This window comes from Taudactylus pleione, unplaced genomic scaffold (genome assembly GCF_031769625.1).
Source record: "Taudactylus pleione unplaced genomic scaffold, aTauple2 ptg000157l, whole genome shotgun sequence".
Lineage (NCBI taxonomy): Eukaryota > Metazoa > Chordata > Amphibia > Anura > Myobatrachidae > Taudactylus > Taudactylus pleione.
The window spans coordinates 1,533,639-1,550,281 of record NW_028284559.1 but is presented as its reverse complement, the minus strand read 5'-3'; the positions used below and the strand labels follow the sequence as shown (position 1 = coordinate 1,550,281).

The 16,643-nt window shown below is 43.1% G+C and overlaps 1 protein-coding gene across 9 annotated transcripts in view; it reads right to left on the bottom strand.

The window, feature by feature from the left end:
* KCNMA1 (potassium calcium-activated channel subfamily M alpha 1) overlaps window positions 1–16,643 on the bottom strand; it is a 636,705-nt gene that overhangs the window by 25,662 nt on the left and 594,400 nt on the right. For all 9 annotated transcript variants that reach the window (XM_088474944.1, XM_088474945.1, XM_088474948.1 and 6 more), the window contains one exon: window positions 13,227–13,357. In XM_088474944.1, the coding sequence (XP_088331070.1) occupies window positions 13,227–13,357 (131 nt within the window). The remainder of the gene's footprint in view (window positions 1–13,226; window positions 13,358–16,643) is intronic.

Below are 16,643 nucleotides of genomic sequence, written 5' to 3'. Positions count from 1 at the left end.
TATTATAAAGTGCCACTTAGAGCCCAAGGATCCCAGATTGCAAGGTAGACAGAGTATCCTGTACTGTAACTATCTTTCAGTGGTAACCCAGTGAGGTGAGGCAGAGCCTTTCCCGTCTTACTTAGGTATACTCCAGAGTTATGACTATATAAAAATTATAAGTAAATATTACAAATATCTTCTTTGTATTATTCTAATCATTTTTATAGTCAAACTCGGGAGTAAAAAGTGTATAGCAGGTGAGGCACTGCCTCCCCGTCCACCTTTTCCACACAAAAAATTTCAGCACTATATACTGCTGCGCCTTTGTATAATGCCCACATAAAGCCTTGGGTTCATATACGAGGTATGTCTATAAAATAACGAGACTGTGATTCCACCTAGTAAATCTGGCTGTGATACTAGCCAGTAGGGATGGGAATCATTTGAAGTTTCATCGGTCAGATGGTTCCAATGTTCGATGTTTAACCCTGCAATGTTGAGGATCCAATGTTCCATCACCATCGCTAGACTTCTCTCCCGATGTTTCACAGATGGTTTCCAATGTTTTTTTTTGTAATTTTTTTTTTTTTAAACATACACTGCTACCTTTGTGCGTGCTGCTAGGGGCTGAGACTAACAGAGTGAAAGACACTCTGTACAGCCAATCAGCAGCAGCACATAGTTGTGTGCAGTGAGCTGGGCTGTTCTATCTCCAGGCGCAAAGGTACAGCACTTCAATAAATAAGTACAGTATATTTAAACCACCATTAATACATACAGTCAGCAGCGTGAGTTGATGTTTTGGTATATATAAAGAATGTCATCAGGACAATAATGTAGCAAAATAAAAAATCTGCAGCCACAAATAGATGCTACTTACCCTGCTCTAAATAGAAAAGATACCAACCCAGTGAGTGACTGCTGGAACCACGAGACGCAGACAGCGAGGCACTCAAAATTTACGTCACACAATCTCCCAGCAACACCAGCTGTGGCAAGTGAGCTGTCGTCTGGCAGCCACTCATATGGCCATGGTGCTAGATGCCGGCATCCCGGCAGCACAAATACCCCAGTTTCAGGAGGACTGCTTGTAGTATGCTGCCTAAGAAGTACCAGGTCTTTACAGACTTTATAAAGGAGTTTTGCATTTTTTAAATCATCTAAGTGCTGCCTTGAACCGCTGGACTGTATTAAGTATGCAGGGCCGGATTTAGGCTAGTGGGGGCCCCAGGGCAACTAAATTGCGGGGACCCCTTCAAGCCACACGGAGCTTCCCCCTAAGCCTTTCGCCCTCCTACCCTACACCCAAAGCCTCCGCCGCTGACTTACCTGAGTGCCGGCGTGACCTCCTCCCGGCAGAGCTGCTCACTGGACCTCTCATTGGCGTCGCGGACGTAATGTGTCATGTGGCGCCGGTGAGAAGACTCGGGAGCCGCTCTGTGCTGTATGCAGCGCCAGGAGCGCCGAGAGGGGGGGGGGGGGAGCGGGTACAGAGTACCAGGGCCTGGGCTTCCTCAGGGGCCCGGGTCCGGCGCCGCGCCCCCCTCACAGCAGCCCAGCACACAGCGTGTGCTGAGCTGCATTTGGAGACTGCTCGTGGCTGCTGAGCAGCAATCACAGCAGTCTCCTATGCCTGTGCGGGGGAGCGATCACACTGATCGCGCCCCCCCTGGCTTTGCGCTGGGCTGAGGGGGCTCAGAGCGCCTCCCCTCCCCAGCGCGCAGCACCGCTTCGCGGCGCTGCAAATCTTTTCCACGCCTCCCCTATTAGGCCACGCCCCCTATTACCGGGCCCCGCCACGGCTCTTGGCGGGCCTGTGAAGCGCCACTGACTGTGCCACTGCATACATTAACAGCGGATCACGGCAGTGAGCCTCAATCCGGGAACAGGTGTCACTGGACACCTGTTCTCGGCAGGGTCACACTGACCCTGTGTGGGGGCCCAGGGACGACCGCCCCTGTCGCCCTCCCCCTTAATCTGGCCCTGTAAGAATGATTTCAGAAGTTTATTAGTGTATTATGTTTAAGTAGATAGTTTACTTAAAATCATAGAATCATTGGTTAACATCGAATAACAGTGATGTTCCAGAACCAATGTTTAGGACTAAACAATGTTTTGTAGCCAATGTTAAAAACATCGGTACTTCCAATGTTTTCTTTCAATTTACCTCACCCTATGTCACTGTGGTAAACCTTTGATATGGGAGAGGCTCTTCCTACCATTTCACAGCAATACATCATCTTATGGATGTGCAGTTATTGCTGGGATTCTTTAGGTAGAACATTTCCTCCCATAGAGGTATGGTCCTCTTCAATAAAAAGCTAGATATGTCCAATGATGCCCATACTAATTATAACAATGGTGGGAAGTTGCAAGCTTGTTGAGACAGGTAGGAGTGGTGCTTTGGCTAAAGTCTTAGTGATAGTTGCTTATTAATCCTTTTCAAATTCCGACTGAGGGCCTGATTCAGACCCACTCGCGAGCGGCTGTCCACTCGCAAGTGGGTCGATGGTGTGCACTGCGCATGCGCACGACGGAGGGAGCTCCGTCGTGCGCATGCGCGAGACGCGACGAGCGAAGGACTTTCCTTCGCTCGTAGTGTCTGATCAAAGGGGGCGTGCTGTTGATGTTGATTGACAGCACGCCCCCTTTGGTGGGCGTGCCAGGGGCGTGCCTCCCAGACGGGGGCGTTCCCAAGGGAACGCCTACCGTCTCAAGCCGGCCCCACTGACATCACTAGTGATGTCAGTGGTAGTGATTTTGGCTCTGATAGAGCCAAAATCACTCCGGGCCTTGCGGTTGAGAAACTCAACCGCAGGCTTCGGCTCGCAGTGGCGATGGTCGCGATGGTCTTGACCATCGCGACCATCAACCTGCACGCTCGTATAGGCTGTGGGTGGTGACCCACAGTTATACGAGCGTCCAGGAGGACGCTCCATAATTATGGAGGTGGGCCCTGATTCAGAGCGAGCGCTCTGGTCAGAGCGTCCGGCTCTGAATCAGGGCCTGAGTTCCCAAAGGGGTTGATATGGTAACAAAATTCCATATAGTGTGTTAATGGCTCCTTTTGGTTTAAAGCCTAGCACCCGGTACGTGGAATACATAGAAGCTCAGCCAATTACATTGCCTTTCTTAATGAGGTTTTTTTTCTATTCACTTTTACATTCTTCTCAATAGTAGACTAAGTATAGAGAAAAGGTAATTGATAAGTGATGTCATGAGTGAAGGGAGCTCAGTTTGGATAAATTCCCCAAAATGTACTATGTGGGAGGGGAGCGACATGCCATACTGCTCAATATATCATACAGAGGAAGATGGCGGACTGTTTCAGAGCTACAATACAAAGTTAGTCACCCATATATTAAGCAAGTCCAGTGTCCAATGTTTTCAGGAAACCAGACCTCTACTCTCTCAGGTTTGGCAGACATGTCGCAGATAATATACAGTATATTCCCTTTCCCTGTGTTACTTGGATGATAATAAATGAGTGGATTTCCCAACATTTAGGGGTATATTTATCAAAGTTTGATTTTGCATTAGATTTTATGTTCGATTTAGCTCACCTGAAATCAAATAAAATCAAATGTAGAAATCCCTGTCAAAATCCCACATTTACAAAAATTTGTTTTTGGAAGCCTTTTGTTTAAAATTGAACCAAATCTAAGTCGATTTAGAAGTGCTTTCCTGTTCAATTTTGCATTCCTATGTCCAAATCGAACACAAAATCGAAATTCAAATTCCCAAAATAATAGACCTGCTTCATGCTGGAATTTCTAGCATGAGCAGGTGTGAATTACACAGATGCATGCACAGATCAGTGAGATCCGTGCATGCTTCTGTGTGCATTAAAGTTGTAAAGTGTTAAAAATTAAAAAAAAATAAGCACAGCCAGCACCAGGCTTTTCTGAGCTGGTCTTGGTTGTGAAGATATGGGGGACACAAGATGTAGGGATCCCTTGCATTTTCCGAAACCAGCACCCAGACTCTTTCTAGCGGGGGTGCAATGCCACAGCCGAGATACCCTTTCACCGGGTTCCCTGGCCAAATCATTATACTTGACCACTAGTCAGCCCAGGCAGGGGATCCCTGGAGAGGTGGGACCCCCCAATAAAGGGGTTCCCCCTCTCCAGGGCACCCCAGGCCTGGGCTGATAGCCTGGAGCTATCCCCAGCACCCCTGGGCGGTGGGTACCGGGTTGATTGTGTGTGAAAATAGTTCAAATAACATTGTCTTTGACAGGATGACTAGAGGTCCCAGCAAGCTGGTACTTGGAGAACCACAAGCACCAGCATGCAGCGCATTAAGGTTCCACTGGTACCTCTAGTTCACCTGCAAAAGAAATATTAAAATAAACACAAGAGACACACACCGTGAAAATAGAACTTTATTACACTCACACACACTCACCTACAATCCCTGTACACATCCTCTTCTCCATGTAGGCATCTAAAATAAAAAAACGCGAAGTCCCGACCTACGGACATAAGTACTGTCCTCTAAGTACGGTGGGATTCAGTTTTATGTTAGACTTGACATTAGGTTTTGCGTTTAGTAAATCTCTGAATGCAAATCGAATGTGAAATCACACAAAACTTAAAATCGACCATTAGTAAATGTACCCCTTAAACTTTGAAACATTGCATCTGAATTTCCAACTAACAGGGGTATTCAATATGAAAGGTTAACTTCCCTGGCGTTAATCGGAGTTTTTTTCTGCGTAATGGTATGGTGCGCGTTCCCGCTTATCCCCGTATTCAATATCAAATTAACGAAAACGGGAAACTCCGAAGTTGGATTTGCGTAAAGTTACGAATTTTTCCTTAAAATAATTGTAAGACCCCCCTAAAGTTGTAAAAACATGGAGGCTCACTATGGGTACCCCCGTTTTAGCCTTTAATTGAAAGTCGGGGATTTAAATAGCCGCAGCAGGTGCTTTTTTCCCGACATTGAAGAAGTGTTGCAAAAAAGCACTTGGGACCACTTAAAAAAACGAAAAAATAACCTAAGTGCTTTTTTGCAACACTTCTTCAATGTCGGGAAAAAAGCACCTGCTGCGGCTATTTAAATCCCCGACTTTCAATTAAAGGCTAAAACGGGGGTACCCATAGTGAGCCTCCATGTTTTTACAACTTTAGGGGGGTCTTACAATTATTTTAAGGAAAAATTCGTAACTTTACGCAAATCCAACTTCGGAGTTTCCCGTTTTCGTTAATTTGATATTGAATACGGGGATAAGCGGGAACGCGCACCATACCATTACGCAGAAAAAAAACTCCGATTAACGCCAGGGAAGTTAACCTTTCATATTGAATACCCCTGTTAGTTGGAAATTCAGATGCAATGTTTCAAAGTTTAAGGGGTACATTTACTAATGGTCGATTTTAAGTTTTGTGTGATTTCACATTCGATTTGCATTCAGAGATTTACTAAACGCAAAACCTAATGTCAAGTCTAACATAAAACTGAATCCCACCGTACTTAGAGGACAGTACTTATGTCCGTAGGTCGGGACTTCGTGTTTTTTTATTTTAGATGCCTACAAATTTGGGGTACATGAAAATGGGTACTAGCATATTTTGGTGTCCCTAAAGTAATTTTTAAAAAATTCTGCATTTGTGCACCTGCCGCTATAATTCTATTCTAGAAAACACCTGCCGCATACTTGCAGAATAGCCCTGAAACTATTTCCCTATTGTTTAACAATTTTTTCCTTTTTTTTTTTTTTGCACCCCAATTTTTAAATAATTTTTTTGGGGTGTCCCTATTTTTTTAAAACTTTTTTTGACACAGTTGTTTTTTAAATGTGAATCTCAGGGGTGCAGGCTATTTTTTTTAAGCCTGCACCCCTAAACCCCAATTCTGCACTTTTTTTCGACACCTATTCAATGGTGAAAAGTTATCCCCGTTTTTTATCAAAGACTTTTCAAAACTGCGATAAGTCTTTGAAATTGAATACGGTGTAAAACTAAAATCAGTGATATTGACGCAAAAAAGTTAAAAAGTGCGATATTAACGCAAAAAACGATGTTATCGCACCCATATTGAATACCCCTATAAATTGCAAAATATATCAATAGTTAAAAGGATCCTATTTGATTATATAGCTTTGTTGTGCATTTAGATTGACCTGCTTACTGTGGAATGGTCATTTGAGTTTGACATGACTGCTGTAGTAGTATAGATTTGTTTAATCAAAACAAATATTTTGCCTGAATGCTGTTTGTCACTGATACAAATAAGTTGTTTTCAGCATTTCAGTGTGTGGCAAAATATATAACTGTGTGTAAATGTGTTTAGCAGTTTTCTGGACACAATATTATTTAAGTTTACGTAACTGAAACCTGAGTAATGTTGTTTTTTTAACCACATGCCTGGCATGGTCGCATCTGATGCGACCAGTCAGAAAAGCTCTGTGGGCCTCCTGGTCCCTCTGCACACTTCATCCCTCCTTGTGTGCCGATCAATCGGACAGCCCAGCGCCAGCGCACCCACCCCCGGCAGAGAGGACAGAGTAGCCGCCAGGAAAATAGAACTAACAGCGCTGACGGCCCTGTCCTTCTCTCCCTCCTCCCCCGCTAGCAGCTGCCCAGCGGCTGCAGACAAGACAGAGCAGCCGCTGGGAAAAGAGAAGGTAACAGAAATGTGGTTATGTAGGCTGTGCTAAGTTTGAGGAGCAGCTCTTATAGATTCTGGTAATTGTAAGTGTAAAAAAGAGCGTATAATGGGTAAAATGTGAAATGAATATAAAATTAAGTGAATATGGGAGTAAAAATAATAAAATGTACAATTGTGGATCTGAAAGAATTATAAGCAAATATGAGAGTAGACATAATAAAAGAAGTGAAGGATAAAAATAATAAAATTTAAATAAAAAAAAATTAATAAAAAAAATAAAAATAAAAACCGGGCAATGCTGTGGAGATAGATTTAAAGTTAAAATTAAAACTTAGAGATTGTAGTGTTAACCACTATATGTTTATAGCTTTTTAGCGGGTATATGTGTGGAGTCGGTCCATGGGGGTTGTAGATTTTGTGGGCGGTATCACTTTGCTGCCTGAAACACGTTGGTTGGTGGGATAGCCGAAATACGCTGAACCGGAAGTGCGATTGTGACCACTTCCGGCGGACGGAAGACGCCGACGGGGACTCGCTGCGAGGATGAAGAGGTGACCGCTGCCAGGAGGCAAAAGAGTTGATTATGGTCAGTTAGTTAGAACCTGCCAGTGTCTCCAAACATCGAGCAAGTGACACCGCCCTCAAAATTTTTTTTTATTTTTTTCTCTTTATTTATATTTTATTATTTTTATCCTCTACTTCTTTTATTATTTCTACTCTCATATTTGCTTATAATTCTCTCAGATCTACATTTGTACATTTTATTATTTTTACTCCCATATTCACTTCATTTTATATCCATTATACAAGCGCTCTTCTTTACACTTACAATTAAAGAGAAGGTAGCGCAGTCGGCGCTGTCCTTCTCTCCCTCCCCCCCGTCCTGTTAGTGGCTCCCCGGCGTCTGCAAAGGTGGACGGAGCAGCCGCCGGGCAAACAGTGTGATCCCCTCCTCTTCCTCCTCCATCTCTGCTGGAGGCAGGCACCAGGGCCCCCGGGGAAATGGGAGCAAGCCCCACCCCCATGAATACCCTGCCCTCATTAGTGTACATTATATAAGCAGCAGAGCCCTGGCCTCATATATTTGTGTGTGTGTGTATATATATATATATACATACACATACATACACACACGTGTGTGTATGTATATATGTATGTATACATGTGTATATATATATATACACGTACATACATATATACATTTCTGGCAGGGGTGCGTGGTGGAGCGGCGTTGTGGGGGTTCCGCGGCGTCCATGACGGGGTCCGGCAGGGGTGTGGGAGAGTCCAGTGGCGTCCGCAGGGGGCTTCCAATGCTGTGGAAGAGAAGTAGCTGGTGAGAGAGTGGCTGCAAAGCCACTCCCATGCTGGCAGTCATTGGACAGTGACATCATGACACCACATCATGAAGTCACTGTACATCCGAAATATTCCGGTTTTACTTATTTTTAACATTGATGTTATAGGTCATTTTATTTATATTATGGCGCTCCTGCACGATCAAGACTCGATATCGGGCTTCCGTTTAGGGATGGTATACTATACAGTATACTAGGGATGGCCACTGACCATCGATGGTTTGCAAACCGATGTTAATTAAACATCGGTGGCTGTGGTCTCAAACAGTCGATGGTTTCTATTGATGGTTGAACCTACCGGTACAGCTGTCAATGGCCATCATTACAGTATACCATAAGAATTGCTATTTTTATCGAATACGATGTTTAAAATAATGTTTTTTTATAAAATCGTGTTGGATAAGCTTTAAAAAGTCATAAGAAAACCCTACAATTTCTGAGCGTTTTTTGGGAAAAAAAATTGTGAGTTACCGTAAGTGGTTAAAAAAAAACCCAGGTTTAATAAACAGCTGTTCTAAAGCAAGTTAATAAAAGCATGAGGACACGTAACTCAACTTTTCAGACATGACACACTGGGGTCTGGGAGCTTGTGTGTTGCAAATGTCACAGCCTATTATCCCTCCCTGGACTCAGGTCTTGGGTGCTGCCAATCTCTCTCTCCGCTGTTCTGTCAGGAACATGTATCAATTAAACATTCAGCTAAATGGCATACATGAGGGTCTCCTAAAACAAAAAAATTCCAGGGTATAAAAGGCTTCCAAATTACTGTCCAGAGTGACTGCACAGGCGAGCCCACAATGGCAAAGTTAAATATTAATATAGTGCCATGATGTACTACGATTTCATTACTTCATGTCGCAACTCTCGGGTTGGTAATGGATGCAAACCCCGTATTTGGGATTGGCGAGACCTATAACTGAGGCGCGAAGTCTAACATGCCGGCGGTGTTCACCAGGAACGCCCGCACGGAGGTCGCGGCCCTTAGCCTAGGTTCCCCAATACAGGTGCTGCTGAGCTCTGGATGGAGCGAAGATGTGCAGCGTAGTCAACAGACCGGGTCAGAACCAAACTGACAAGTCGGTACCAGGGAGCAGAAGTATGCAGGTCACGGACAAAACCAGAATACCAAGCGCAGTACCAGGGAGCAGATGAAATTGGGTCACGGACAAAGCCAAGGTCAGGAACGAGCAATGAAGTCACACACAGGAACGATGGAGTAAGGTTTAGGAGCCTATACTCTGGCACAGGCGTGCTCCCAGGGACATCCTTATATAGGCAGGGCTTGAATTTGGCCCTTTAAATTCCTTACAGGTTTGCACACGCGCCCCCAGGGAGATGCAGCCGCTTGCACATGGAGCCGAACGCAGGGAGAGGAAGCTGGAGGAGAGAGCGGGCGCCGGGGATTCCCGCCCGCTGCAGACCAGTGGTGCCGGACTCGGTAAGTGCACGCCGGGGTCCGGCGCGCTGTGACACTTCATTAGAATTGTACCGTCCGCTCAGTGAAAAGTTGTCGACTAATACGAGAGGCTTTGGTTTGGATGTAAGGGTACAAAATGGGGAGAATGTAGAATTCTCAAGAGAGGAATGCCTAGGCATTGTGCTCCCTCCTGGCTATCAAACTGACAGAATATGAATTCTCCCTGTAGATCTATAGTTGGGGACAAGGATGTAATAATTTTATATTCCTTTTAAATGTTTCACAAAGAACTTAAGTTGCGTACACACTAGACAACTCGCAAAAGATGTAATGTCATCAACGATTTCCCTTGAACTCCCCAGGCAACTCCCCTGCACTCCCAGACAAACGATATCTTGCATAAACTGTCCAATCTGACCAACGACCTTAATCTTGTTAACGAGATTGGCAAGATCTGAAGATGCGATGTACGACCCGCGGGGCCGCGCATCGCCATCGTTATAGTGAGTAGACACACACGATTTGGACACATTTTACATGATTTGTCGTTCCGATGCGTCGAAATTAGGTAAATCGTGCAATATATCGTCTAGTGTGTACGCACCTTCAGAAGCCAAAATTAACTGAATACATTTTTTGGGGAAAATACACATTTGGTGAGGCTATTTCCACCATTGTTGCATCGTCAATTTCTGTCTATTTTACAGCCATTCTGTTCAGCCTATCTTGTGTAATCCCAACAACCAATTGTGTAAATATATCGAAAGAACTCTTCGGTTCTACCCATGCAACAGTATTAATCACTCATGCACCCACCACTAATCTTTTATTGCATTTTGGTGTGTTATAGAATCAAGGGGCCTATGTATCAAGCTGAGTTTTTTTTACATAAAATTATGCAGAAACTGTAGTTTCTGCATAATTTATTGTAGCTATGTACTAAAAGCTCAATGCAAGAGATTTCACTGAAATCTCCAGCAAAGTGCTAATTAGCACTTCAGGTTACAGTCCCCATTATTATCATTGGGGACTACGATATGACCCCTATGTACCAAATTCCAAAAAGTGAAGCTTTTTGGAGTCTGGCCCTGGTAATTTACACCATCTTCAGACAGTGTAAACTGCTTTATGCCTATGGAGGCTTAGGGGCAGGAGAGAAATCTTTCCGATCTCTCTCTCTCTTTCAGTCTCCGGACGGCTCCGGAAGCTGACATTATGCGCATGCACAATGTCAGCTTCCACTGGAGGAACGTGAAAGACATCTACAATTTGCCGGGGATATAACTCGCAGGGACAGCGGTTATTGCAACCACTGTCCCTGCAAGTTCCCATTTGTACATAACAGGAATATTTTAATTGAAATATCCCCTACGATATGGAAACTTAATAATTGCAGCAGTTCCTCGATTAATGATACATAGACCCTCAAATATTAAATCCAATACAGTATTTATTGGTAATGCTACGTTAAATGATATCATATAGACCTAGGGGATTATGTATTAATAATTGCAGCACTGGCGCGATTATTAACATTCCAACTTGCCGGGGATATTTTAATTTTCAATAAAAATATCTTGGTTATGTACTACCAGGAACTCACAGTCCCCGTGAGTTATATCCCTGGCATTTTGGAGAAGTCTTTCACTGACTGGCAGGGGGAGAGATCAAAAGATCAGAGCTAAAGTACATAGAGGTCAGATTGTAGTCCCCACTGATAATAATGGGGATTGCGATCTGTAGTGCTAATTAGCACTTTGCCGGAGATTTATTGTGCCATTAGTACATAGGATCGATACATAATTTTAGGTAAAAAAAATGGCTTGATACATATGCCCCTTAGGTCACAGGGATAAACCAAGACCATACAAAGTCACTATTGCTAGTTTGTAGTCATAATAAGGAAAAAAATATAATTTTTAGATAACCTGTCTGAACGGAATCGGTATGACATACCGCCGGACATAAGCCCGGCGGATGTAATACTGACGCCAGAAGACTGAAGATCCCGACAGAGTAAGTATTTTAACTAGGGATGTGCAGGCTCGGATAGGTTCGAGTTTGCACGTCGAGTTCGGATTTTTCCCTCCAAAAAAACGGAACTCAGAAAGAGGCTAAACGTCATCTTACATGGACGAACATCATCATTCCTGGACACCAGGAATGATGATGTTCGTCCAAGTAAGATGACGTTTAGCCTCTATCTGAGTTCCGTTTTTTTGGAGGGAAAAATCCGAACTCAACGTGCAAACTCGAACCTATCCGAGCCTGCACATCCCTAATTTTAACTATTCCTAACCCTCTCCCCCCCTAACACTAACCCTCTATTAGGGGTGCCAATCCCTAACCACACCCTCTAGTGCCTAACCTCACCCCAGGGGTGCCTAAGCCCCGCACCCTAACCCTCCCGGGAGGGGGGGTGGTGCCTAACCCTTATCTCCCCCCAGGGGTGCCTAACCCTAATCCCCCTTTCCCCTAGCCTAACCCTACCGGGGGGGTGCCTATCTGTAAGTAGCCCCCCCAGCACTGTCCGCTCGCGTCACCCGGCTTACCTTCGTTTGGTATGCCAGGCATCGGGATTTCGCCGGATGGATAATGATAGGCATCGGGATTTCGACGCCTATCATTAGTCCCATGCCGGGATTTCACAGTCGGGAAGCCGGTGGTCGGCATTTCGACTGCCGGCTTCCTGACCGCATACCGTCTGAACATATGAAATATGTAATCTTCATGAACCAAAGGGAGTTTCTACATTTTTGTTACTTTCTAGTGAATCAACAGCCTAGAATCTAAAGTATTGTTGGAAAGTCAGTCATATTCATTATAGCATAATAGGAATAGATACAGGGTTGGACTGGTCCTCTGGGGGACAGGTGAAATCCCCGGTGGGCCCCACTGCCTGAGGGCTCCTCCTCCCTTATGAGTCAGTTTCAAGACCATGCACTGAAATAATACATTGTTATTCTATTAGCAGGTCATTTACTTGGCAGAACAGAACCACGAACCAGTGGCTGGTCCTTTCTGCTGCATTCCCCCCTGGTTGGCTCTTTGATGCAGGACTACAGAAATAAATGTATGAAGCTACAGTAATTCTCATTGCATCAATCTTACATTGTATTCACATGGTTTTTTCTTTACTTAATAAACTTTAAAGAAGAATCCTTTGTGTTCCAAAGTATCAGAGCTGAAACCAGTCATTACCCATACCCAAACTTTCCAGTTAAGGGGCCTATCCATTAGCAGATAAATTTGAACGATTTATCATTCAGTCGTTCAATTTATCTGCTAATGGATAGGCTAACGATACAAATGCGCACTCCCGCGGCCGACAAATTTGGTCTTATGTCTCTCCAACATGTTGGTCAATTATCGTTTATCGCTGACAGATATTAGAAATATCTGTCGTGGTAAACAACAAATTATTTTTTTTTATGAAAATGAATAGAAACATAAAAAAAAAATTCCACTCCCAGAATAATGTCATGCAATATCGTTCGTCGTTTGTCTTTCAGAAAGATCTGCTAATGGATAGGCCCCTTAAAACTCATGGTGCTATCTACAAATTCCAGGTGTCACCATGCTTATTCACTATGGAAAAATTGGAAACTCACAAAATGTGATCATACACAAAATGATTTGCTTACTTTGCTCTTTTACTGTAAGCAATTTCTGGATGAATGAATGGGACCCTCTCATACACAACATTTCAACAGATTCTATATAAAAAAAATGCAAGTAATCTGGTGCACAGCCTCCCCAAGGGGATGTGGTTTTCAAACTTCCTCACTGACTAAGCAGTCCATTGGTGGAAGGTGGCAACAGTTGCTGAAGCTGTTACATTTAATAATGTCACTTACCGCACTCATGAGTGAGTCCAGCACACTAACGGCAAAGGCAGTGCCACAGGCAAAAGGCTGGGTTAAGTAAAGCTCAGTGTCGGGGTCATCATCATCGTCCTGGTCCAGGAACTGAACATTAGAATCGTTCACTGTAAACCACAAACAAAAAATCCATCAGTTGTATAATAATACAAAGTACCATTCTGCTACTTACCCAAAATGTGCCCTACTCAAGAACTCACATGTGGGTTTACCTGTATATTGATGAATGTAGCTGTAATCCTGCAAGTACATACTCAGTCCTATTTTAGTGAGACGATCATAATGAATGGCACAATAAAGATACATTTTACCTTAAATAACAACATTAAAGTCAGCTATGATATAAAGGATGTGGCCATATTGCTGGTTCTACTAGAGACTATTAGTTTTATAAAAACTTTATAACTAACATATATATATATATATATATATACTGTGTGTATATATATAATTTGTTTTCTTCCTGCAAAGTGTTTCTAAAGATTAGCAAATCACCAGTGAATGAACAACCGATGTACAGATCGTTAATGTCCCAGACAACTCACACCCACAATTGGCTGCTGAGTCCACAACTTAAAGCAAATCAAATACACTATTTATGCCAAGAATGCTTGAGACAAACTCAAGGGTATTGTAAGTATGCAGACTGCCATAAATCAAATGGGTAGCGAAGCTTTGCAGACCCATAGGAAAATGGGCCAAGTAGGTGTGTATAGTGGATTTATCCTGCACTGGCTTTTTTTGTATTTCAATGTTTCTTTCTATCACACATGACTTTGAACCTCCCACTGCCCTCAAGAAAAGCAGACTATCTACTCTTCAATAACCCAAGAGCTTGATCACTCCAGAGAAGTAAGAAATGAGAAACAAACACTAGGAAAAGGCTGCAAGGCATGTGGAGTCGAGGGTTTTTTGCCTTTTGAGTCATGTCTCTCTTGTCTGAACAGCCAATCATACTGACAGACAAACAGGAGCTGGGGGCAACTAACTATCAGCTCTGTTATAAGAAAAGATTCTATATCAGAGGTTATCGTGATCAAAGCCATACTGATGTTGGTGTGAGAACCATGAACAGAAAATCGTTACAGAAGATGCAAACCAGTTCCACTTAAAAACTAGAGCCACACACACAAAGTACGTAGCACAAGCAGCCAGAACCAAAGCACTGAATAGTAATGCTAAGATGTGGTTTCTCTCCCACAGCCAAAAGAAAAGCACCCAAAACACTGGATGAGAAAAACAAATAAAAGCACACTACAATATACAGTCAGGTCCATAAATATTGGGACACAAACAAGATGTGCTTTAACTGCAGACTTTCAGATTTAATTTGAGGGTAATTACATCCAAATCAGGTGAACGGTGTAGGAATTACAACGGTTTCTATATGTGCCTCCCACTTTTTAAGGGGCCAAAAGTAATGGGACAAACTAAACAATCCTAAATCTAACTTTCACTTTTTAATACTTTGTTGCAAAACCTTTGCAGGCAATTACAGCCTGAAGTCTGGAACGCATAGACATCACCAGACCCTGGATTTCATCCCTGGTGATGCTCTGCCAGGCCTCTACTGCAAATGTCTTCAGTTCCTGCCTGTTCTTGGGGCATTTTCCCTTCAGTTTTGTCTTCATCAAGTGAAATGCATGCTCAATCGGATTCAGGTCAGGGGATTGACTTGGCCATTGCATAACATTCCACTTTCTAGCTTTAAAAAACTCTTTGGTTGCTTTTGCAGTATGCTTCGGGTCATTGTCCATCTGCACTGTGAAGCGCTGTCCAATGAGTTCTGAAGCATTTGACTGAATATGAGCATATAATATTGCCCGAAACACTTCAGAATTCATTCTGCTGCTTTTGTCAGCAGTCACATCATCAATAAATACAAGGGAACCAGTTCCATTGGTAGACATACATGCCCACGCCATGACACTACCACCACCATGCTTCAATGATGAGGTGGTATGTTTTGGATCATGAGCAGTTCCTTCTCCATACTCTTCTCTTCCCAGCACTCTGGTACAAGTTGATCTTTGTCTCCTCTGTCCATAGGATATTGTTCCAGAACTGTAATGGCTTTTTTAGATGTTGTTTGGCAAACTCTAATCTGGTCTTCCTGTTTTTGTGGCTCACCAATGGTTTGCATCTTGTGGTGAACCCTCTATATTCACTCGTGAAGTCTTCTCTTGATTGTTAACTTTGACACATATACATCTACCTCCTGGAGAGTGTTCTTGATTTGGCCAACTGTTGTGAAGGGGTTTTTCTTCACCAGGGAAATAATTTTTTTGTCATCAACCACAGTTGTTTTCCGTGGTCTTACGGGTCTTTTGGTGTTGCTGAGCTCTCCGATGCGTTCTGTCTTTTTAAGAATGTTCCAAACAGTTGATTTGGCCACACCTAATGTGTTTACTATCTCTGATGGGTTTGTTTTGATTTTTCAGCCTAATGATGGCTTGCTTCACTGATAGTGACAGCTCTTTGGATCTCATATTGAGAGTCGGCAGCAACTGATTCCAAATGCAAATGTCACACCTAGAATCAACTCCAGACCTTTTTACCTGCTTAATTGATAATGAAATAATGAGGGAATAGCCCACACCTGTCCATGAAATAGCTTTTGAGTTGATAGTCCCATTACTTTTGGCCCCTTAAAAAGTGGGAGACACATATTGAAATTGTTGTAATTCCTACACCGTTCACCCGATTTGGATGTAATTACCCTCAAATTAAATCTGAAAGTCTGCAGTTAAAGCACATCTTGTTTGTTTCATTTCAAAACCATTGTGGTGGTGAATAGAGGCCAAAATCTGAAAATTCTGTCAATGTCCCAATATTTATGGACCTGACTGTATATAGTAGTATATATGCAGATCAGGGGTGCACCAGAACAACATAAGAGGACAATGCATTTTTTTTCTGGGACAGGTCTCCTAATATTAATTACCATCAAATGAACTCCCCAAACAAAATCACTCTTGCACCCGTGAATTTACTCGCATGGCAGCTTTGTTAGATGGATATGGATATACTGTAGGTGGTGCACATTGATGAAGAATACACAGGACCACTTGTGGAATAACTGTACTACTGTAGATTAGATGTGTGGCAAGGTTATTAAGTGTAGTCCCACATGGACAAATGACCTGTATGATGGAGCCTTTGAAGCTTCACTTCAGTTCATACAAATATTCAGGGAAAACTTTACATGCCACAGTACAGATTGTATAACAGTTTTGCTTGGTGCTTTCAACAGGCAAAACCAAATATTTCGGAAATAGTCATTTTAGCATAATTTTATTTGTTACTTTTTAAAATCATCAAAGAGGGATCACCATTATAGTTGTCCATACATGAAAAAGGGGAGTTCAGATGATGTTAGGCCCTCATTCAGAG